Genomic DNA, 27,081 nt, shown 5'->3' with positions numbered 1-27,081 from the left:
CATAAGGAAATATTTAGATATCCTCCTTAGGAAACCTTTTGATACAGTCCCCATTGGGAAATATTTAGATATCCACATCAGGAAACCTTTTGATACAGTCCCCATTGGGAAATATTTAGATATCCTCATCAGGAAACCTTTTGATACAGTCCCCATAAGGAAATATTTAGATATCCTCATCAGGAAAACTTTTGATATGTTCCCCATGGGAAAAAAGGGGGCGACATGTATCTGCTGTCTAATTAAAACAAAGTTTGTTAATAGAGAATATATATATACGTGAATGGATGAGAAAACACATCAAGTCAGTTCTGAACCACTAAATACTCCATAAGGCTGTGCTGATATGAAATCAATAAGCCTACAGAAGGAATTGCTTTTGGAACAAAATTGTGGCAAAATGTTGGTGCTTTATACAGTTCTGTTTGGACAAATTGCTTTCGTCACAATTGATTTGGGAATAGTTTACGTCAGCAGTATGGGTTGGTGTTATGGGATAGAAAATAGACGCAGCTCTTGAAAGTGCCGATGGAGACACATCGTATGTACGTCACGATGGAGTCCTTGAATGTGTGGGTGTTTAATCAATTATTCTGTGTCTTTCCCCAATCTCGAGGGAATTTTGAAATAGAATTCGTCTTCACTGGGTATATATATATCTGGGTATAGATATGCCAGCAATCAATAAACGTGTAGTCATGATCATGATGTTGTTATATTGTAATTGTTCTGATCTCATTGTTTACATAATACTCTGATGTTAATATTGATGTTCTATACTCTATTGTATCGTAAATAAAATAGAGGAATATTATAAATTTTAAAAGGACATATTCTTACAAAATAAATAAATTGTATGTTTCGCGATTCATTTCCCTATATCATATATAGTGAGTAAAGGATGATTTTAAATCAAGTCTGATAAAATGTTTTGCCTCTGGAAATACTTACATCCTGGTGTCGGTAATTTTCTACGTGTGTGTTTATAAGAATATGGGACAGATAAACTAGATTTCGGGGTGCGATAGCAGCTACAGTTACGGTTGCATAACCATGCATTAACTCATGTTTGTGTATTTACTTCAAATCCCAATTTTTGTTCCACTATTTGGCTCTGTAAATTATGTTACTTTATAGATACTGTATGAAGTATGTAGTATGACTTTTGATATCAAATGCTCAGATTTTAAAGCATTCTTTAAAACAGATGAAAAGAAACTATCTATTATTAGCTCACCTGCCTGAAGGGCAAGTGAGCTTATGCTGTGGTGCAGCGTCCATCGTCCGTCCGTCGTCAAGCCGTCCGGCGTCAACTTTTTTCATTTAAACAACTTCTTCTTAATAACCAAAAGGCCGAAGGACTTGATATTAGGCCTGTAGCATGCTGGAGTGAAGGGCTACCAAGTTTGTTCAAATGAATAACCTTCATTCAAGGCCACAGAGGTCAAATTAAATAGGCTATAATCTTCTAACGACTTTTCTCAATAACCAAGAGGCCCTGTAGGGACTTGATATTGGGCCTGTAGCATGCTAGGGTGAAGGGCTACCAAGTTTGTTCAAATAAATGACCCTGACTTTCATTCAAGGTGACATAGGTCAATTAATATAAGCTATAATCTTCAAATGACTTCTTCTCAATAACCAAGAGGCCCAGGGACTTGATATTGGGCATGTAGCATACTGGGGTGAAGGGCTACCAAGTTTGTTCAAATAAATGACCTTGACCTTCATTCAAGGTCACATGGGTCAAATAGGCTATAATCATCAAACAACTTCTTCTCAATAACCAAGAGGCCCAGGGACTTGATATTTGGCCTGTAGCATTCTGGGGTGAAGGGCTACCAAGTATGTTCAAATAAATGACCTTGGCTTTCATTCAAGGTCACATGGGTCAAATAGGCTATAATCTTCAAACGACATCTTCTCAATAACCAAGAGGCCCAGAGACTTGATATTGGGCCTGTAGCATGCTGGGGTGAAGGGCTACCAAGTTTGTTCAAATAAATGACCTTGGCTTTCATTCAAGGTCACATGGGTCAAATAGGCTATAATCTTCAAACGACATCTTCTCAATAACCAAGAGGCCCAGAGACTTGATATTGGGCCTGTAGCATGCTGGGGTGAAGGGCTACCAAGTTTGTTCAAATAAATGACCTTGATCTTCACTCAAGGTTACATAGGTCAAATAGGCTATAATCTTGAAACGACTTCTTCTCAATAACCAAGAGGCCCAGGGACTTGATATTGGACTTGTAGCATGCTGGGTTGAAGGGCTACCAAGTTTGCTCAAATAAATGACCTTGATTTTCATTCAAGGTCACATGGGTCAAATAGGCTATAATCTTCAAATGACTTTTTCTCAATAACCAAGAGGCCCAGAGACTTGCTATTGGGCCTGTAGCATGCTGGGGTGAAGGGCTGCCAAGTTTGTTCAAATAAATGACATTGACCTTCATTCAAGGTCACATAGGTCAAATAGGCTAAAATCTTCAAACAACATCTTCTCAATAACCAAGAGGCCCAGGGACTTAATATTAGGCCTGTAGCATGCTGGGGTGAAGGGCTACCAAGTTGTTCAAATGAATGACATTGACCTTCATACAAGGTCACAGGGGTCAAATAGGCTGAAATCTTTAAATAACTTCTTAATAACCAATGCAAGAGGCCCAGGGACTTGATATTTGGCCTGTAGCATTCTGGGGTAAAGGGCTACCAAGTTTGTTCAAATGAATGACCTTGACCTTCATTCAAGGTCACATAGGGTCAAATAGGCTAAAATCTTCAAACAACATCTTCTCAATAACCAAGAGGGCCAAGGGACTTAATATTAGGCCTGTAGCATTCTGGGGTAAAGGGCTACCAAGTTTGTTCTAATGAATGACCTTGACTTACATTCAAGGTCACAGGGTGAAATAGGCTTAAATCTTTAAACAATGATTATGCGATAGCCAAGTGTCACCAAGACCTGATATTAGGCCAATAGTATGCTGGAATGAAAGACTAGAAAGTTTATTGACATAAATAAACCTAGCTTACACTGATATTTGAATAAAGTGGTAATCAGCATAGTATCTGTTGAAATGACCTCAATCAACTTCAAATTTTCGTAGAGCCAGGTGAGCGATACAGGCCCATAAGGCCTCTTGTTCACCACATGAACATGTTGCCAATAATCCAATAATTGGTTCAGAAAAGTTATGATTGATTATCAGATCAGTTAATGTTAAAAATAATAATAAGTGATATTTGATTATTGTTCACCATGCCTCCAGTAATATATTGTAATTACCATTTAATTTGTTTTGAAGGTGTTACGAGATGCCCAGATCATGTTACAGCGGATGGAGCACCGCGGGGCGTGCGGGTGTGACAATGATACGGGTGATGGCGCTGGGGTCCTCACAGGGATCCCTCATAAACTCTACCACAGGGTACTCAGGTAATACCACCTAACTTTACTAATGTATCAGGTTCTACCACAGGGTACTCGGGTAATATCATCTAGCTTTACTTGTATCAGGTATTCGCGTGTTAATGTACAAGAGATTGAGCCACAAATGAAATTATCTTTTTTTTTTTTTTTTTTTTGAAATCTTTTTATTCATCCTTTTACATATAGTATACATACAGGTACATTATATTACAAGGTATAATAATACAGACATATCATTACAGCAGTAAGATGTACAATACGTATTAAGTGATGAATAGAAAAAAAAAAGGATTGGTTGGTTTTTTTATGAAATTATCTTGAAATAGTCAGGCATGTTTAAAAAAGTGATGACTGTGTAACACAATTTTAACCTAAGCATATATTGTCTACAGAAAGCTGAAATGATGATACTGATTAAGATTATCAGTCCTGCCTGATGATAAGTGTTTTGTAGGTTATGTTGAGGTGATATAATCCGGTGACCGATATTTGTTCTAGTTCAGGCTGAGGTCAGAATCGAGATAAAAGATTACACTTTAAAATTTACAAATCACAAGGGTATACTATCAATATTAAAATCATTTTTAGCTCACCTGGACCGAAGGTCCGGTGAGCTTATGCCATGGCGCAGCGTCCGTCGTCCGTCCGTCCGTCGTCCGTCGTCCGTCCGTCCGTCCGTCCGTCAACATTTGCTTCAAATCGCTACTAGTCATAAAGTTCTTATTGGATTTTGACCAAATTTGGCCAGAAACATCCTTGGCAGAATGGGAACAGATTTTGCATAAATGGTGACTCTGACCCCTGAGGGGCCAAACGGGCGGGGCCCAATAGGGGAAATAGAGATAATTCCTTTAAATCGCTACTAGTCATAAAGGTATGAATGGATTTCAACCCAATTTGGTCAGAAACATCCTTGGGGGAAGGGGAACAGATTTTACATAAATGGTGATTCTGACCCCCGAGGGGCCAAAGGGTCGGGGCCAAATATGGGAAATAGAGGTAATTCCTCTAAATCTCTACTAGTCATAAAGTTACGAATGGATTTGAACCCAATTTTGTCAGAAACATCCTTGGGGGAAGAGGAAGAGATTTTGCATAAATGGTGGCTCTGACCCCCAAGGGGCCAAAGGGGCGGGGCCCAATAGGGGATATAGAGGTAATTCCTTTAAATCGCTACTAGTCATAAAGTTACGAATGGATTTGAACCCAATTTTGTCAGAAACATCCTTGGGGGAAGAGGAAGAGATTTTGCATAAATGGTGGCTCTGACCCCCAAGGGGCCAAAGGGGCGGGGCCCAATAGGGGATATAGAGGTAATTCCTTTAAATCACTACTAGTCATAAAGTTATGAATGGATTTGCATGAACCCAATTTGGTCAGAAACATCCTTGGGGGAAGGGGAACAGATTTTGCATAAATGGTGATTCTGACCCCCGAGGGGCCAAAGGGGCGGGGCCAAATATGGGAAATAGAGGTAATTCCTCTAAATCTCTACTAGTCATAAAGTTATGAATGGATTTGAACCCAATTTAGTCAGAAACATCCTTGGGGGAAGGGGAAAAGATTTTGCATTAATGGTGGCTCTGACCCCCGGGGGCCATAGGGGCGGGGCCCAATAGGGGAAATTAAGGTAATTCCTTTAAATCGCTACTTGTCATATAGTTATGAATGGATTTCAACCCAATTTGGTCAGAAACATCCCTGGGGAAGGGGAAGAGATTTTGCATAAATGGTGGCCAAAGGGGCGGGGCCCAATAGGGGTAATAGAGGTAATTCCTTTAAATCACTACTAGTCATAAGTTATGAATGGATTTGAACCCAATTTGGTCAGAAACATCCTTGGGGGAAGGGGAAAAGATTTTGCATAAATGGTGGCTCTGACTCCAAAGGGACCAAAGGGGCGGGGCCCAATAGGGGAAATTAAGGTAATTCCTTTAAATCGCTACTTGTCATAAAGTTATGAATGGATTTGAACCAAATTTTGTCAGAAACATCCTTGGGGGAAGGGGAACAGATTTTGCATAAATGGTGATTCTGACCCCCGAGGGGCCAAAGGGGCGGGGCCCAATAGGGGTAATAGAGGTAATTCCTTTAAATCACTACTAGTCATAAAGTTATGAATGGATTTGAACCCAATTTGGTCAGAAACATCCTTGTGGAAAGGGGAACAGATTTTGCATAAATGGTAATTCTGACCCCCGAGGGGCCAAAGGGGCTGGCCCAAATATGGGAAATAGAGGTAATTCCTCTAAATCTCTACTAGTCATAAAGTTGTGAAGGGATTTGAACCCAATTTGGTCAGAAACATCCTTGGGGGAAGGGGAACAGATTTTGCATAAATGGTGGCTCTGACCCTAAAGGGGCCAAAAGGGCGGGGCCCAGTGGGGGAAATAGAGGTAATTCCTTTGAATCGCTACTAGTCATCAAGTTATGAATGGATTTGAACCCAATTTGGTCAGAAACAGGGGAACAGATTTTGCATAAATGGTGACTCTGGCCCCCGAATGGCCAAAGGGGCGGGCCCAATAGGTGAAATAGAGGTAATTCCTTTAAATCGCTACTAGTCATAAAGTGATGAATGCATGTTCTATAAACAATTCTTGAGGTCTTTCAGACCTTAGAGAGTCTGGACTTCATTAATCTTTAAAGCAGTTCGGATTCCCACACTATAACCATATATAGCATTGTTAGAGTTTTACAAATAAAACAATTTGAATATGAACATTATTTCGACATTTGGTCTAATCCAACCAGGTGAGCGATACAGGCCCCATGGGCCTCTTGTATATTCATGTGATAACATTTTTTGCTCTGCAACCAAAAACTTAAAATGTTGTATTTTCAAACAAGAGACTATAAAATGCAATTTAAAATGGAGACCGAATTTCATGTATTGTTATCACAATTGTCTACTTAATGCTAATACAAATGTAGATTAAAGATAAATTGATGAAATGTACCATTCCAGCTAATCAGTATGCTATTTACTATTCACACTGCATTTTAAACTGCTGAGGTCAACAAATGGGTTTAATATTTGTGTCCTTATAAATGGGTTAAATGGTCAAGTCCTTATAAATGGGTTAAACGGTCATGTCCTTATAGATGACCCTTTGACTTAAATACATCTACTGTATATATCAGTTGATCAGTTTATTGAAAAGCAGTGTTATTTGATATTTAATTGTACTAAAAGTCCTGCTACAATCTTGCCTGATAATAATGAAGACCAAGACTTTTGTACTGAACATTTCTTTTTGAATAATTAGAACATGCTGACAGATGCTAATTGTTTGCTGTGCTATAAGCTCACACACCCTCTACTTGGATCAAAGCTTATACATTGAACTGTGGATACAATCAACATTCTTATTTTGGTGCACTCAAATTTTAGTGTAAAAATGAATTTGAAAAAATCAACGCTATAATGAATTGGCGCACCCAAAATGCTTGTCTTAAAAAATAATATAAAGAATGCAATTAGCACAATCATGATTAAGTAGAATGCCTACAGCGCTGAAATACAATTAACACTAAAATGTACACATTTACATACAGTATATAGATATAAAAAATACATGTAAACAAGAAATATCTTTATAAAAGATAAACGGCATAGTTTTAATGCTGGTGGTTATAATGTAAAACTGCTGGTGAAATAAATCAACGACCTAATGCGTTTCAGCAAGGATAACAAAATTGTATCAGTTTGAATCATTTTTGGTGATAATAAGACTGCATTTGAATCAGGAATATAATTTTATTTAAGGGTTAACTGTAATATTTTTTTACGTTATTGAGCAATAACACAAAAAACTGGGATGTACTCTGAATAAACCGCAAAGCGGTTTATGAAAAGAGTACACCCCAGTTTTTTGTGTTATTGCTCAATAACGTAAAAACAATATTACAGTTAACCCTTATAATTTAATTAACAACGGTTAGAAACATTTTCATTAAGTTTAACATATTTATTTTGCTCCAGATATTTAAAAACACATCGATAACTACAAAATCCCGTGAACAACGATTATTTCGCTGACGTCACAGTCATTATTTATGTTATGAGATATGATAACATAATTTTGTGAGCCAATTCAATGAAAATGCTTGTTACAAGCAAAATTAAATTATTAATGTGTCATTGGAAAAGATACATCCACTTATTCAGCTTGTATTCAATCTTAATTTTGTTTCGTTTTTTAACTGGATATCTGCATTTTGCATTAACCGCTACATTGACCAATCACATACTTCGTCTTGACCAGTAACGCCACCTGTCACGTCATATCCGGGGCCAAAAGAATATCTTGACCAGTAACGCCACCTGTCACGTCATATCCGGGGCCAAAAGAACATTATACGGCTATGCCGAAAAATCAAAGGACATGATTTCAGCCAAGATACTGGCATTTTATCATAATCAAATATTTTGAGAGCAGTTGTGCAATGACCATAAATATAGCGAAATTAAATCCCCTTATAATATTACCAACTATACAGTAATTACTTAACCCAAGAGTAAACATAATGAATTACATGTGTATTGTGAGAGCAGGGTCATGCTTCAATTATAATCTAATTCTAAGCTGCTGTTCTTGTTGCGTGTGACTTCTATAACATTATATGATCTAAGCTTAAAAATCTTATGAGTGTTACATATAATTGTACTAGTACAGGTACAGCCGTACTACAGCCATACTTGAGTATACTATCACCTGTCCTGAACCAACAAAATACACTTACAAACTATGTTGTGTCATGCATCAATTACAATATGCTACCGAGACAAATAGAGGTGGATCTCAGACAGTGAAACATTCATATAATTGTACATACCACAACAAATCATGGGAGTTCAGGTCAAGTTTGAAAAATGGACAGGTACAGGAATGTGTCACTTGTGACCTCCGATATACCTTTACACTGGAAAAACATCTGCCCGCAGCTTCTTATATATCTAGTTTGTTGGGCACTAGCTGACCAGCGTTGAAACACAAACACTGTTGTTGTCCAGCCCAGTATACCTACATAGCCCTTGTATTAATAGGGTTGTTTGTTGGAGCCTATAAGAAAAAGCAGGCAATTCATGTACAGGAATTTTTATAGCCGATCTTGACATAGCAGTAGATATTATATGTTGTCCATATCCATTTTGTCTGTTCGACAGACTCTGTTGTCATCACTCAATTTGTTGTATTTATTGAGAAATTTCAATGAAACATATTGTCCTGATTAGACTAATTTAATCTGATCAAGGTCACTCATACTCCAAATGAAATTTCTTCTTAAACCCTTTGACATCACTCTTTCATGAAACTGAAACTTGACCTGTTTCTTTGCATTTCATGTACCTATCAATGGACAAGTTTGCATACATGTATACATGTATATGATTCCATATGGTCAACAATCAAGTTGGATACTGTTACTAAAAATAGAATTCTGCTGTTTCACTGTTTGTACCTAAATAGTTTGTTACTGAGTGTCAATGTACACAGTTGTATAAATTTATTAACAGTTTTTGATAAAAACTCACCATTGTTTTCATTGCTGATTGGTTAAATGTCAATGTCATTTACCAAAATTAAAATAAAAATTTTCTTCACATTCATTGTCATGCACTCATTGAACTTATACCTAATACAAGTTTCCACATCAACACTTGGCCAAAGGTCAATGTTACTTCAATAAGAGTTTCACATGCATGTTGATATAAAGCATTCTAAAGTGCCTTCTATAGCTGTATGAAGTATTTCTATACTAGCTGTATGAAGTATTTCTATACTATAGCTGTATGAAGTATTTCTATACGAGCTGTATGAAGTATTTCTATTCGAGTTGTATGAAGTATTTCTATACTAGCTGTATGAAGTATTTCTATACGAGCTGTATGAAGTATTTCTATACTAGCTGTATGAAGTATTTCTATACGAGTTGTATGAAGTATTTCTATACGAGTTGTATGAAGTATTTCTATACGAGTTGTATGACGTATTTCTATACTAGCTGTATGAAGTATTTCTATACGAGCTGTATGACGTATTTCTATACTAGCTGTATGAAGTATTTCTATACTACCTGTATGAAGTATTTCTATACGAGCTGTATGACGTATTTCTATACTAGCTGTATGAAGTATTTCTATACGAGCTGTATGAAGTATTTCTATACGAGCTGTATGAAGTATTTCTATACGAGCTGTATGAAGTATTTCTATACGAGCTGTATGAAGTATTTCTATACGAGCTGTAAGAAGTATTTCTATACGAGCTGTAAGAAGTATTTCTATACGAGCTGTATGAAGTATTTCTATACGAGCTGTATGAAGTATTTCTATGCTAGCTGTACATGTATGAAGTAACATATCATGGTATATAAGAGTAAGCTAATATATAATCAATACAGGAATTATACCAGTAAACTAAGGACCGGTTTGACTCGGGAGTTTTTGAACTTTGCTCACTTTCTCAGGACAGTCTTGACTTATTCCTTTCCCAAGTAAAATGAAGATTACTTAATACACAGGAAAAATAACTAATGTAAATGCTTCTTCTTTATATATAATGTATTTCACTATTTTGAAATGTATTGTAATGATTCCATAAGAAAAAAGGGTTGTTAGTAAGATACAACTCTTTTGTTTTACAGTACATCTAAAAATATGATAAATTTTAACATGTCAGCTGATCATGACAGGAATACATTCTGTCTGTCTGTGACCTGGGGTTCACAATATGAGTTTGTCTAAAATATCCGAAATATAAAAGGTTTCCATGGTGTGCAGCAGGTGAGAGTTCATGACCTTTATGACAGAATTTATCTTGCCAAAACTTTGGTTTTCAAGTTGGTAACTGCCTGTAGATTGGAAACTTAAGATTTAAAATGAACTTTTTTTTAAAGTTCCGGCAGATTAGGCTGCTGCCATATAGTAATCCAAACATACACTACTAATATAAGAACCATATGTTTAGCCTACCTATTAAAGTGCAGAACATATTTTTGTTAAAATATTTTCTGGACACCAAGATATACCAGAATGTGTACATAAGCGTAACCATTTACAGAATTCTTGGCAGAAAAATTCAATTATAACAGATTATTTTCTTTTATACACTGTTTTCACATAAATGCCTCAGAATTGCTGAGCCCTGTTTTTTGGTACAACAGACTCATGGTTCCAATACAGAAGGAATGTTTTTGGTAATCATGTAGGATGGATAAATATTCTATAGCATGCTATTTTCTCATGACACACACAGGTTGGAAGTTATGTTGAAGCATATAGTAATTTAAAACCAATAAAAATGCACAAAACTTTCTCCCCATGCAATGGTGCAAATTTTGCCAACTTTTTGAGTTGAAGTGCCTTGTCAGCAGAATAGGATGTTGCCAGCACTGTGAATGTTAATGCTTGTCTATCACCTGCATGTCTTTGGGCGCACAACTAGTACAGGTCCTAACTAGGTCATGGGCCTTAGGTACAGTATTCCTCTGATCCTTCACCTGCATACATGGCAATACTGGATATACACAACATATAATTCTGATAGGGATGGATTAAAATCGGGCATCTATACATGTAACATGGGCCTTTTTGATATGGCACCAGTGATTGAATATTGACTGTAACTTTGAATATACACAGACACTTTGTATGATCAAGGAAATTCTTTTTTGTTTGTGAAAGTAGTAAAGTGGTTTTTACAGCTCGATCGTAACGGTTTCCTTATTACATGTGTACATATATATATATATGTATATGTAAATTATATCTCATTTAAAAACCTTGGTTTGTGACATAAACATTCCAAAAATTAAGGGAATAGAAGAATTAATTGTATAAAACAATTACCAATGTATCTTTATTGATTGACAATGCACACTCTGGCAAGCCATCTATAAGTTGGAATGTTATTCTGACTGATTCATAATCCTTTTTTCACTTTATATGCAAATAAAATCTATTTATTCAGGTATATATTTTCAAGTGTGATGAGTTTCACAGAAAATCGTAAAAAAATAATTCTACACATGTACATTGTGTTCCCTAATTATGATATAAATACAAATGTTTTTGTTTTACAAAACAAGGTAAAATGTTTATATTTATTTTCTTGTTCATTATGATGAAACTTTTCGAGGTCACTGTTAGCCAGAAAAACTGCATGAGTACAATCCTATATATAGATATATACAGAAGTTTTCTTTTTCCATTTGACCTCAACCTTTGTTTGAGATAGCCTTGAACTACACACCAGCGTGGCATGCCAGCCTCTCGTGGTGTTCCAGAGGGATTTCAGTAACTCAACTGTCCTTTACAATACCATTTGTTTTGTTCCTAGTATTGTGTTACAGGTCTGAGCTATATATATCATACTTATCATATATCTGAATTAAAAGTAGATGAATATAGAGTTTCTGACGTAAATGTTGTTGAAGAACATCTAAATGACTTGAGGAAATTCAGAGAAATTTGAGAAATTGGTTACCATTTGATACAGACGTGTGTGACGTGAACAATTCTAGTGTAATTCATTTAGCTTCAGTGTATTTATATAAGTGTGTATACTATGTTGTAGTATTGCCATAGTAACAACAAAGAGATATTGACATTGTGTATGTCTACTGTATAATGGTTGGTGTATCATATTGACATTGTACATTTCTACTGTATAATGGTTAGTGTATCATATTGACATATTGTACATGTCTACTGTATAATGGTTGGTGTATCATATTGACATTGTACATTTCTACTGTATAATGGTTAGTGTATCATATTGACATATTGTACATGTCTACTGTATAATGGTTGGTGTATCATATTGACATTGTACATGTCTACTGTATAATGGTTAGTGTATCATATTGACATATTGTACATGTCTACTGTATAATGGTTAGTGTATCATATTGACATTGTACATGTCTACTGTATAATTGTTGGTGTATCATATTGACATATTGTACATGTCTACTGTATAATGGTTGGTGTATCATATTGACATTGTACATGTCTACTGTATAATTGTTGGTGTATCATATTGACATATTGTACATGTCTACTGTATAATTGTTAGTGTATCATAGGTGATCGAGGAAGGGGCTGGAGATATTGACATTGTGCATGTCTACTGTAGGTATAGTGTATCATATTGACATTGTGTATGTCTACTGTAGGTATAGTGTATCATATTGACATTGTATATGTCTACTGTAGGTATATAGTGTATCATATTGACATTGTGTATGTCTACTGTATAATGGTTAGTGTATCATATTGACATTATGTATGTCTACTGTAGGTATAGTGTATCATATTGACATTGTATATGTCTACTGTAGGTATAGTGTATTATATTGACATTGTGTATGTCTACTGTAGGTATAGTGTATCATATTGACATTGTATATGTCTACTGTAGGTATATAGTGTATCATATTGACATTGTACATGTCTACTGTATAATGGTTGGTGTATCATATTGACATTGTACATGTCTACTGTAGGTATAGTGTATCATATTGACATTGTATATGTCTACTGTAGGTATAGTGTATCATATTGACATTGTATATGTCTACTGTAGGTATAGTGTATCATATTGACATTGTGTATGTCTACTGTAGGTATAGTGTATCATATTGACATTGTATATGTCTACTGTATAGGTATAGTGTATCATATTGACATTGTACATGTCTACTGTAGGTATAGTGTATCATATTGACATTGTGTATGTCTACTGTAGGTATAGTGTATCATATTGACATTGTATATGTCTACTGTATAGGTATAGTGTATCATATTGACATTGTATATGTCTACTGTATAGGTATAGTGTATCATATTGACATTGTATATGTCTACTGTAGGTATAGTGTATCATATTGACATTGTGTATGTCTACTGTAGGTATATAGTGTATCATATTGACATTGTGTATGTCTACTGTAGGTATAGTGTATCATATTGACATTGTGTATGTCTACTGTAGGTATAGTGTATCATATTGACATTGTGTATGTCTACTGTAGGTATATAGTGTATCATATTGACATTGTGTATGTCTACTGTAGGTATAGTGTATCATATTGACATTGTGTATGTCTACTGTAGGTATAGTGTATCATATTGACATTGTGTATGTCTACTGTAGGTATAGTGTATCATATTGACATTGTATATGTCTACTGTAGGTATAGTGTATCATATTGACATTGTATATGTCTACTGTATAGGTATAGTGTATCATATTGACATTATGTATGTCTACTGTAGGTATAGTGTATCATATTGACATTGTACATGTCTACTGTAGGTATAGTGTATCATATTGACATTGTGTATGTCTACTGTATAATGGTTGGTGTATCATATTGACATTGTACATGTCTACTGTAGGTATAGTGTATCATATTGACATTGTATATGTCTACTGTATAATGGTTAGTGTATCATATTGACATTGTACATGTCTACTGTAGGTATAGTGTATCATATTGACATTGTATATGTCTACTGTAGGTATAGTGTATCATATTGACATTGTGTATGTCTACTGTAGGTATAGTGTATCATATTGACATTGTATATGTCTACTGTAGGTATAGTGTATCATATTGACATTGTATATGTCTACTGTAGGTATAGTGTATCATATTGACATTGTGTATGTCTACTGTAGGTATAGTGTATCATATTGACATTGTATATGTCTACTGTATAGGTATAGTGTATCATATTGACATTGTACATGTCTACTGTAGGTATAGTGTATCATATTGACATTGTGTATGTCTACTGTAGGTATAGTGTATCATATTGACATTGTATATGTCTACTGTATAGGTATAGTGTATCATATTGACATTGTATATGTCTACTGTATAGGTATAGTGTATCATATTGACATTGTATATGTCTACTGTAGGTATAGTGTATCATATTGACATTGTGTATGTCTACTGTAGGTATATAGTGTATCATATTGACATTGTGTATGTCTACTGTAGGTATAGTGTATCATATTGACATTGTGTATGTCTACTGTAGGTATAGTGTATCATATTGACATTGTGTATGTCTACTGTAGGTATATAGTGTATCATATTGACATTGTGTATGTCTACTGTAGGTATAGTGTATCATATTGACATTGTGTATGTCTACTGTAGGTATAGTGTATCATATTGACATTGTGTATGTCTACTGTAGGTATATAGTGTATCATATTGACATTGTGTATGTCTACTGTAGGTATAGTGTATCATATTGACATTGTACATGTCTACTGTAGGTATAGTGTATCATATTGACATTGTGTATGTCTACTGTATAATGGTTAGTGTATCATATTGACATTATGTATGTCTACTGTAGGTATAGTGTATCATATTGACATTGTATATGTCTACTGTAGGTATAGTGTATCATATTGACATTGTGTATGTCTACTGTAGGTATAGTGTATCATATTGACATTGTATATGTCTACTGTAGGTATAGTGTATCATATTGACATTGTATATGTCTACTGTAGGTATAGTGTATCATATTGACATTGTGTATGTCTACTGTAGGTATAGTGTATCATATTGACATTGTATATGTCTACTGTATAGGTATAGTGTATCATATTGACATTGTACATGTCTACTGTAGGTATAGTGTATCATATTGACATTGTGTATGTCTACTGTAGGTATAGTGTATCATATTGACATTGTATATGTCTACTGTATAGGTATAGTGTATCATATTGACATTGTATATGTCTACTGTATAGGTATAGTGTATCATATTGACATTGTGTATGTCTACTGTAGGTATAGTGTATCATATTGACATTGTGTATGTCTACTGTAGGTATATAGTGTATCATATTGACATTGTGTATGTCTACTGTAGGTATAGTGTATCATATTGACATTGTGTATGTCTACTGTAGGTATAGTGTATCATATTGACATTGTGTATGTCTACTGTAGGTATATAGTGTATCATATTGACATTGTGTATGTCTACTGTAGGTATAGTGTATCATATTGACATTGTGTATGTCTACTGTAGGTATAGTGTATCATATTGACATTGTGTATGTCTACTGTAGGTATAGTGTATCATATTGACATTGTATATGTCTACTGTAGGTATAGTGTATCATATTGACATTGTATATGTCTACTGTATAGGTATAGTGTATCATATTGACATTATGTATGTCTACTGTAGGTATAGTGTATCATATTGACATTGTACATGTCTACTGTAGGTATAGTGTATCATATTGACATTGTGTATGTCTACTGTATAATGGTTGGTGTATCATATTGACATTGTACATGTCTACTGTAGGTATATAGTGTATCATATTGACATTGTGTATGTCTACTGTATAATGGTTAGTGTATCATATTGACATTATGTATGTCTACTGTAGGTATAGTGTATCATATTGACATTGTATATGTCTACTGTAGGTATAGTGTATCATATTGACATTGTGTATGTCTACTGTAGGTATAGTGTATCATATTAACATTGTATATGTCTACTGTAGGTATATAGTGTATCATATTGACATTGTGTATGTCTACTGTAGGTATAGTGTATCATATTGACATTGTGTATGTCTACTGTAGGTATAGTGTATCATATTGACATTGTGTATGTCTACTGTAGGTATAGTGTATCATATTGACATTGTGTATGTCAACTGTAGGTATAGTGTATCATATTGACATTGTGTATGTCTACTGTAGGTATAGTGTATCATATTGACATTGTGTATGTCTACTGTAGGTATATAGTGTATCATATTGACATTGTGTATGTCTACTGTATAATGGTTAGTGTATCATATTGACATTGTATATGTCTACTGTAGGTATATAGTGTATCATATTGACATTGTGTATGTCTACTGTAGGTATAGTGTATCATATTGACATTGTGTATGTCTACTGTAGGTATAGTGTATCATATTGACAGTGTGTATGTCTACTGTAGGTATATAGTGTATCATATTGACATTGTGTATGTCTACTGTAGGTATAGTGTATCATATTGACATTGTGTATGTCTACTGTAGGTATAGTGTATCATATTGAAATTGTGTATGTCTACTGTAGGTATAGTGTATCATATTGACATTGTGTATGTCTACTGTAGGTATAGTGTATCATATTGACATTGTGTATGTCTACTGTAAGTATATAGTGTATCATATTGACATTGTGTATGTCTACTGTAGGTATAGTGTATCATATTGACATTGTGTATGTCTACTGTAGGTATAGTGTATCATATTGACATTGTGTATGTCTACTGTATAATGGTTAGTGTATCATATTGACATTGTACATGTCTACTGTATAATGGTTGGTGTATCATATTGACATTGTACATGTCTACTGTATAATGGTTAGTGTATCATATTGACATTGTACATGTCTACTGTATAATGGTTAGTGTATCATATTGACATTGTACATGTCTACTGTATAATTGTTGGTGTATCATATTGACATTGTGTATGTCTACTGTATAATGGTTAGTGTATCATATTGACATTGTGTATGTCTACTGTAGGTATAGTGTATCATATTGACATTGTGTATGTCTACTGTAGGTATAGTGTATCATATTGACATTGTGTATGTCTACTGTATAATGGTTAGTGTATCATATTGACATTGTGTATGTCTACTGTAGGTATATAGTGTATCATATTGACATTGTACATGTCTACTGTAGGTATAGTGTATCATATTGACATTGTGTATGTCTACTGTAGGTATAGTGTATCATATTGACATTGTGTATGTCTACTGTAGGTATAGTGTATCATATTGACATTGTGTATGTCTACTGTAGGTATAGTGTATCATATTGACATTGTGTATGTCTACTGTATAATGGTTAGTGTATCATATTGACATTGTGTATGTCTACTGTATAATGGTTAGTGTATCATGGGTGATCTAGGAAGGGGCTGGGGATATTGACATTGTGTATGTCTACTGTAGGTATAGTGTATCATATTGACATTGTGTATGTCTACTGTATAATGGTTAGTGTATCATATTGACATTGTGTATGTCTACTGTATAATGGTTAGTGTATCATGGGTGATCTAGGAAGGGGCTGGGGATATTGACATTGTGTATGTCTACTGTAGGTATAGTGTATCATTGCACATTAAAAGTGATCTATGAAGGAACTTGGGATGTTGAACATGTCTACATGTTACAAGTTACTATACACACCCCCCTATACACACACCCTCGCCAACACTTGGGCTGTCTTGGCAGGAAAGGTATAGAAGATGGCAGACCAACATGTACAGTGTCTCAAAACTTCTATAGCTAGGACATACACATGGAGCTGTATGTGTTACTTATAATTATTGTGTACATGTTCTACCAGTAACTTTCCACACATTAATTGCATACATGTAGGGCCAGGGGTACATTCTGTTTCCATATCACTTCACTTCCTTCCTGTGCTCCCATCCTCTCCTACTTTCTCTACCTTTCTACCCAGTGTCTTCAAATTTGACGACCCTGCATGGCCCCAAACATAGCATCAACATAAGGTATGCCTGACTTTCATTACACTCCTGCCCCCCAATGGTCCCCCTGATACCACAGATAAATGTCAGCATGGCACACCAGCTGGCCTCTGGTTCAGGATCTGTGTAATAAGACAGAGATATACCAGATTATGCTAATTTTTTCAACATTGGATATGACATTGTCTTTCATCTGTCTCATATTACTCAGTATATTAGATAAATTAAGAAATAAAAGAAATCAAACTGTTCATTATCCAACAAGTACACACTAAGCTAGTTAATGGAACAAACTGATCATTCATCTCATTTTACATTAGTACACATTTTTATTTCACCAGAGATGAAGTGACCTATAATTAAATTAATTTTGTCTGATTTCGTCCGTCGTGTGTCATCTGTTTCCTTCGTCTTGCGTTGTCCGTCATCTGTTCGTAAACATTTTACGTTTTCAGCTTCCACTCAATAACCAAGAAGCCTTGCTAGAGACCTGATATTGGACATATAGCATGCTGGGGTGAAGGGCTATCAAGAGTGTTCAAATAAATGACCTTGATATTTTTTCAAGGTTACAGGGGTCAAATATGCTTAAATCTCAAAACTACTTCTCGTTAAGCAAGAGGCCTGGAGACCTGATATTGGGCATATAGCATACTGGGGTGAAGGGCTATCAAGATTGTTCACAGGAATGACCTTGACCTTGAATCAAGGTCACAGGGGTCAAATATATTAAAATATTTTAAACAACTTCATCTCACTAACCAAGAGGCCTATAGAGACTAGATATTGGGCCTGTGGCATGCTTTGGTGAAAGGCTGTCAAAAATAAATTGTTCACATGAATGACCTTGACTTTCATTCAAGGTCACAAATGAATGACCTTGACCTTTATTCAAGGTCACGGGTCACATGTGCTGAAAATCAAAAAAAAAAAAAAAATCACGAAGGAAGAGGTCCAGAGTTTTGATATTTGGTCTGTGGCATGCTGGGATGAAGCGCTATCAAGATGTTTAAAATGAGTGATGTTGACCTTCATTCAAGGTCACAGAGGTCAAATATGCTAAAATCTTTAAATGACTATTTCACGAAGGATGAGGCCTAGAGACCTGATTTTGGAACTGTAGCATGCTGGGTGAAGTACTATCAAGATTGTTCACATTAATGACCTTGACCTTCATTCAACTTGTCACAGGGGACAAATATGCTAAAGATATTAAAACAACTTCTTCTCACTATAAACAAGCTAATTAAGTGACCTAGAGTTGTGATATTTGGCCTATAGCATACTGGAGTGAAAGGCTATCAAGATTGTTCAAATGAATGAAATTGACCTTCATTCAATGTCACAGGGGTCAAATATGCTGAAATCTTCAAACAAAATCTTCTCTCCAAGCAACTTAAAGGCCCAGAGACCTGATATTGGGCATTGACCTCAAATTCAAGTCACTGGAATCAAATCAAAATATATCAAAACTTAATATAAGTGACCGTTAAAGCCCATTGGCTTCTTGTACAGATTTATTATTATTTTAGTTGAAATTCGAGGATTGGAAACAAAAAAAGAAATGTCAAATACTTAAAAAGGCCAGCAGTTTCATATGTATATAAACTAACAGAAAAAAAAGGGTAAAGATGACCATAACAACGTCGTTCTGGGTGGATCCGCTTTAATCAATTAGTTGACTAGTTTCGACACTTAGGCATGTCGTCATCAGAACCAGATCCACCCAGCACGACGTTATGGTCACCTTTACCCTTTGACTACTCAACTTTACGGCCGGACTCTTGTATTCCTTGTGAATCCGTCGGCTGGGTAACACAGAACCACAACTTTTTACACGGATGTTGGACCTCCCGCATCCCGTAACGGAAAAAAAGAAACTGTACATCTCTAAAATTTAATTTTATCAGAAACTACTTTCTAAATAAAATTTCACAGGACATCCGCGTGTGACTTCACCTCAACAGGACAATCACATACAATAATGCATCTTAGAAATAATTTCCAAATGGCCAGTTTAACGTCTAGAAACATTCCCGAACTAAGAAATATCCACCCAAGATCTGTCCGTAACCAGTTGAGATAACATGAACTCCGGCTGTGATGCTCTACCATGCATCCTGTATTGCTTCAAAGTCATCGCCAAGCACAATTAGTGTGGTGTCGTAGGCATATCTGACACACCAACATCAACAACCTTAGCAGAGTGTATCGTCGTGTAGGAGGTAGATTCCGAGATGCCTGCTACGTAGAACGACGTTCTTTTAGTGGTGGCAGTGTAATGGTTTGGGGAGGGATCACTGCCCATGGCAGAACCCCTCTTGTGTTAGTCCAAGGTAATTTGACTAGAATTCAACACAGATATGTAATCATTGTACAACATGTTGTGCCCTTCATTTGTGCCCAACAAAGTCAAGTGCCTTTAGGGGTGAAACGGTACACATTTAGCATGGTTTGGTACGTATTGCGGTATAGTATTGACAGTTCGGTTTTTTCGGTTCGGTTTATTTTAAGATATATAAACCAAAATACAAATAGATGAATAGCTGACGTTGAATATATGTAAAACAAATTCGGCAAGTTACAAGCTGCCATCACATCCTTTATTGGAAACCAAAATGTTTCTATACGGAAGATCGATAGGAAGCCGGGGAATCTCTCGGCACTAAGTACCATTTTCCCTGTCAAAATATTGCTTTAATGTAAGGCCTCTTCTGATTGGGGCTCATCAAATTCGCTTGACCAATCAGAAACCAGCTTTTGTATATATCATCAGTCTACCTTCCGCCGGCGGCGGAACAACAAGACAATGCCTGTCTGCATGTTTCACATGTTGTTACCAACTTCTTAAACCAAGACCAATGTTCTTCCATGGCCAGCCATTTCACCAGATTTGGCACCAATCGAGCATGTGTGGAACTAGATGGAACGTCATCTATATCAACTGCCTAATCAGCCAATGACGTTAAATCAACTCAGCCAAGACTTAATGAGAGTGTGGAAAAATATTCCCATACACTTCTTCAGCACGTTAGTTTGCTCCATGAAAAATTGTTGTCAAGCTTGCATTGACACAAGTGGTGGACATATATATTTGATACTAACATTGTGAACTCGGTTTTGACCCCATATGGAATTGAACCCCTGTGACATGAATTGTTATTCTAATCACTATAGTGATTTTGTTGTAATGAAATGAATAAAGCAACATGCAAAATATCAACCTAATATATTAAGAATTGTTGATTTTATAAACATTTCACTGATGCCAAGGAACTTTTTTCCACTAGTATATGTATGTGAAAAACTATAATGCGATCAGTCCTAATCCTAATCTATCAAGTCTGATCATAAAAAAAAGAGCAAAATTAAATACCTGGACAGGGCAGGTATCTCCAGATTAAGCTCAAAACTAAGACAGCAGTACAATTTACCTTAATCATTACCATATGTTATCAGCCCACCATCATCCGATGATGGGCTATTCTAATCGTCCTGCGTCTATGGTTTGTCTGGCTTCAGTCTGTCATCTGTCTTTCGTCCATCCTTCATCCGTCCGTGAACAATTTTTGTTATCACTGTTTCTTGAAATGTCAAGAAGGGATATTTCTCCAACTTCATGTGTATGTTCCCCTTGGTCCCTAGTTATGCCAATTTGATTAGATTTTTTATCAGAAAAGTAAATGTCTGACAGGCGGCTATCTTGGATTTTGAGAATCAAAGATTGTTATCGCTATTTCTTTAACAATACTGGAGGGATATTACTCAAACTTCATGTGTAGGTTCCCTTTGGTCCCTTAAGTTGGTTGGCACCATGATCCCTCTGGGATCTCTTGTTTTATGATAGATAATGTAACACATACATGCTAGGTAAATCAATATAAAAGTTCATGTTTTCCAAATCACTCTTGAATTGAGTTTGGATGCATACCATGGTGATATAATTCTGTCTCCTTACCAGTATAACTGGTTTGTCTTATATAGAATCTGAGATGAAATAGACTGCTCCTTATCTGTTGATAGTCACACCCAATTTGTGAAATCATTTAATTTGTTTGTGCTGAATGTCATCTTGTTTCATTATTCAGAGAGGAACAGAATATTGAATTGCCTGAAGAAGGGGGCTATGCCACAGGAATGATTTTTGCTGATAAAGACCAGTTGCCTCAAACCAAAGAGGCATTTTCAGCCATAGCAACAACCTATAACCTCCAGGTATGCTTGTAACTAAGGAATAATGATACTAATATTGGATCCCATCACCCACTTACTTTATATCTATACATGTGTGTACTTAGTTTTTGGTCACTAGACATCATATGTATATAGGGTGTATCTCACACTGTGAATCTAGAACTGCAAAACTCCCAAGCCAAGTACCCTGTTTGTATGATGAAGCTGATAATGAATCTGGGTACTCAGCTACAGTGTTATGGCCCTTTGTTCATTTTTTGGATACTTAAATTTCACCCTACAATATTTGTTATCAGTACTAGTATTGTTAGATATCACAATAATTTAGGATGTGTTCAATATTTACCTTAAACATTTTTTTTCTGTAAGGTTGAATTTTCTATCCTTCAGCTTCTATCTTCATCACGCACAGAGGCACTGTTTCAGTGTTATACTTATTTTGTTTTAAATTAGAGATATAGAAAATATCTATAGTTATAGGCTCAGGGAATTCTTTTACTGAACATGTAGCATTTGTATGCTTTCAACCTACTTGTATATATTATTATCTTTTTACCTAAATATTAAATGTTCTTGGTAGATCCTGGCCTGGAGGGACGTACCTGTAGACAACTCACTGATTGGAAGGGTTGCCAAGACAACAGAGCCGTTCATTCTGCAGGTAAGGTCAAGGTTCTTTGCTTTCTCTATAATTGGTCTCGATCCATTTACCGTGTTTAATTTCCTCTTTGGCAACAATTTACCAACATGTATCCTACCATGCTATAGCCCTGGTCAAAACAAAATTATGGTGGCAATATAATTAGTTCAACACATATAAGTATTTTGTAATTTATAGATACATGTACATGTATATCAGATGTAACAATTGACACTTTGGGTTTCTTCAGATGTAAGATGCAATACCATTGGTCTCTTCAAATATTACATGTGATACCATTGGTTATTTCAAGTGTTAAATGTGATCCTCAGGTGTTACATGTGACACCAATGGTCTTTTGAGATGTAACATTTGATACCATTGGTTTCTCCAGATGTTACATGTGATACCATTGGTTTCTCCAGATGTTACATGTGATACCACTGGTCTCTTCAAATGTAACATGTAATGCCATTGGTCTCTTCAGATGTAACATGTGGTACCATTGGTCTCTTCAAATGTAACGTGTAATGCCATTGGTCTCTTCAAATGTAACATGTGATGCCATTGGTCTCTTCAGATGTAACATGTGGTACCATTGGTCTCATCAGATGTAACATGTGATACTATTGGTCTCTTCAAATGTTACATAATTATGCTATACCATTGGTTATTTCAAATGTTACATGTGATCCTCAGGTGTTACATGTGACACCAATGGTCTTTTGAGATGTAACATGTGATACCATTGGTTTCTCCAGATGTTACATGTGATACCATTGGTTTCTCCAGATGTTACATGTGATATCATTGGATTATTCAGATGTTACATGTGATACGATTTGTCTACTCTCCACACCAAAGCAATACACAAATAAATATGTAGCTTCAGACAACTCTTTATAGTGCAGTAATTATTAAGTAAACAGTTTTTACTTCAAAAAGATAAATATATTATTATTAATCTGATATGCTTTGCTTTGACATGCTTGTAACAAGTAGCCTATATATATGTGTGTGTGTGTACAAAATACAGATTACATATACCGTATACAGTTACAATAGATATGTGTTTACCAAATATATACAGCAGTTTATAATAACTTATATAAATTCAGTACAATGAACTACATACATACATAGAGGATGCTGAAATAGATGTGTGTACATTAGCTATAGCCTACACTATTAAAGATATATGTACCCGGTATATGTTAACATATCGTTATGCCTAAACTGGACATTGAAGTCTGTAAACATGTTTACCAAATATATACAGTGCACTTATATACACATTACACTAAAATATGCCTGGTATATTATGGTAGTGCTAATGCTACATGTTGCTATTTTATTTTACTATTCATTGCTGTTTTTATGCTCTGACCTTATTTCAACACTACTGGTATTCAATCTTAGTATTGAATATCACAAACATATTTCATCAAACAGATGTAATGTAATAAATTCTGTTTATATTTACCTAAAACTGAATGTGGTGATTCAGAATGTTTGTGTGTGGGTGTGTGCAAATATATAGTATGAAGTTCATTTATTTTAATCTATATATATCACGGTATAGCTGTCCACTTTTCAGTTTTTAGGTCATTTTTTAATGTTCTCACTTGAAATTAAGTTCATACAGTCCATCCATACTGAGATGGGTTATTTTTCATGTCTAAAGGTCAAAGGTCAAGGTCACAGACTTGTTGCTATGAATAGAAAATCAGTTTCCATAGCTCAACATACCTTTAGGCTTATCAAAGGAAAACTTCATACAGCCCTTCTTCATCCACATGCTCCAGTCCTTGTTTTGCATTTTAGGCTTGAAGGTCAGGGGTTATAAGGTCGCCATAACAACAAATCGAACATTGTTTTCATGCATTAACTCAATCCTCACAGAGTTTCCTTATTAAAAATGCTTATATAGGATGACATGCAGGTCACTGTTACTATTAATAGAAAATATCAATGTATCTACAATTCATTTTTTCTGATTTTGGATTTTTCACCTAAAGTGCTTTCATTTCCATTGAAACATATCATTAAAGCTAGATCAGAAAATTCAATATCAACATCTTAGGGTATTTCTTAAAGGAAAGTGCATCCATGCCTTTGTATGCACAGTCACTACTGGCTCAGGCTACAAACATGTAGGTAACACATCCACATCTGTGGTCAAAATGGTGATAATTAAGTCTCACATAGTAAAGTGATCATAACTTAATATGTACTTAAATGATTGTGATGAACAGTGTCATGATGTTACCATCTGTTTGTATTAAGCTGCAGTGACGATTTTGAATAAATCCCAATTTTGCATTTGAAATCTTCTACCCAGAATGTTAATTTACATGATTTTTCCGAATTTTTTGTACCAGTGTGCGTGTGTGTTTTTGTTGCTATGGCGAATACGCCAGCACTTTTCCTGGAGGATTTCACATATTTTCCAGAGATGCTTCGAACCTTTTATGATTGAAAGGTCTGCAGTCGGGGAGAGATGAAATTTCCGACCCCGAGGCGGCCCATAATTCTCAATCATGTGATTAGATCACCTCTACCTGCCCTTGAAAGTCACGTGACTGAAATGTTCTGTAAATAGGTTTGTCTAATACAGCAAGTATTGACTTCATCAAGATCTTTATGTTGGAGAGACTCAGTGAATATTTCAGACAATTTTCTGTTTCTGTGAAGTTCATAGCAAAGGGGATAAAAAACAAAAAATGAAAATAACATTGATGTTCATGTTTTTAAAATTAAATAAATGTGTTGAAATTTGGGTTTCTTGAAAGTGAAAAATTGTACCTGTAATTTATCTAAACTGCATGTAAATGTACATTGTAGATTAAATTGTACAACTGTTACATTGGTTTAATACATTTGAAAAAAACATAACCACGAACTATTTCAATGAATTTAAAACCATAACTGTTGGTTTAAATAAGTGATCCGGAAACACTTACATATAGCTGTCAAAAAAAACTTAACATCAATATCTTTCATATATCATATTTGAATTTTTAAAACATTGAATACATTACTTTGTGGTAATTTATTTGATTTTTTCTGTGATACATGTACAATTTGAATTGCAGAATATTTAAATTATGTGCAATTTCTCAGGTGCTGCTGGATTTTGTTTTTGTATTTTTTTTTTCAATGGAAGAATATTTGAGGAATGTGTTTCGTTAACTCGTTCAATCAATAACATCCTGTTCCTGTTACATACCAGGTATATTATATATACCCAGTTAAATGTTCTTGAAACAAAACTTTACAATTCAAAATAATGTTTGAAATTGCAAATTTTGGTACACAAAAAATGCATGTTGGGTATGTCTTAAAATTACAGTTACATTAAAGGTACATATTTGCTTTGAATTGACAATCCTTAATTTCATTCTTTTTTTAGGTTTGAAATTTTGAAAATACAAATTATGTACTTACGAGGGATGATTGATATGTTGTGAGCAAGGAGGTACTCAAGGATGTTCTTTTTAGTCCCCTGCCATTTAAAAAAACGGGGGGACTATAGGTTTACCCTCCGTCCGTCCGTCCGTCCGTCTGTCTGTCTGTCACGCAACCGTTGAAACTTGGTATACATGATCAGTATAACATGTAGTTGTGCATCCCACTTTTTTTTTCCGAAAAAAACAATTTTCAAAATGGCCGCTGACTTCTCATTGGTTGAGACTTGTCCGGACAACTCTTCCTAAAGTACTACTCCGATTTTAACGAAACTTAGTATTCATGATCAGTATAACATGTAGTTGTGCATCCCACATTTTTTTTTTTCGAAAAACCAATTTTCAAAATGGCCGCCGACTTCTCATTGGTTGAGACTTGTCCGGACAACTCCTCCTAAAGTACTGCTCCGATTTTAACGAAACTTGGTATACATGATCAGTATAACATGTAGTTGTGCATCCCACATTTTTTTCTTCAAAAATTTATTTTTTTTAAATTGCCGCCGACTTCTCATTGGTTGAGACTTGTCCGGACAACTTCTCCTAAAGTACTGCTCCGATTTTAACGAAACTTGGTATTCATGATCAGTATAACATGTAGTTGTGCATCCCAATTTTTCTTTTCGAAAAAAACATTTTTCAAAATGGCCGCCAGCTTCTCATTGGTTAAGGCGTGTCTGGACAATCCTAAAGTACTACTCCGATTTTAACGAAACTTGGTATACGTGATCAGTATAACACGTAGTTTAAAAAATGGGAAATAAATAG

General features: G+C 35.2%; 1 protein-coding gene across 1 annotated transcript in view; it reads left to right on the top strand.

Annotated features, from left to right (window-relative positions):
• Positions 1-27,081, top strand: part of LOC117327627 (putative glutamate synthase [NADPH]) — a 75,333-nt gene that overhangs the window by 5,473 nt on the left and 42,779 nt on the right. The window contains exons 3-5 of the mRNA XM_033884687.1: positions 3,309-3,439; positions 22,101-22,227; positions 22,787-22,867. Coding sequence (XP_033740578.1) covers positions 3,309-3,439; positions 22,101-22,227; positions 22,787-22,867 — 339 coding nt within the window. The remainder of the gene's footprint in view (positions 1-3,308; positions 3,440-22,100; positions 22,228-22,786; positions 22,868-27,081) is intronic.

Source organism: Pecten maximus, chromosome 5 (genome assembly GCF_902652985.1).
Source record: "Pecten maximus chromosome 5, xPecMax1.1, whole genome shotgun sequence".
Taxonomy (NCBI): Eukaryota; Metazoa; Mollusca; class Bivalvia; order Pectinida; family Pectinidae; genus Pecten; species Pecten maximus.
Note: the sequence above shows the minus strand (reverse complement) of the source record. Positions and strands in the feature narration are given on the sequence as shown.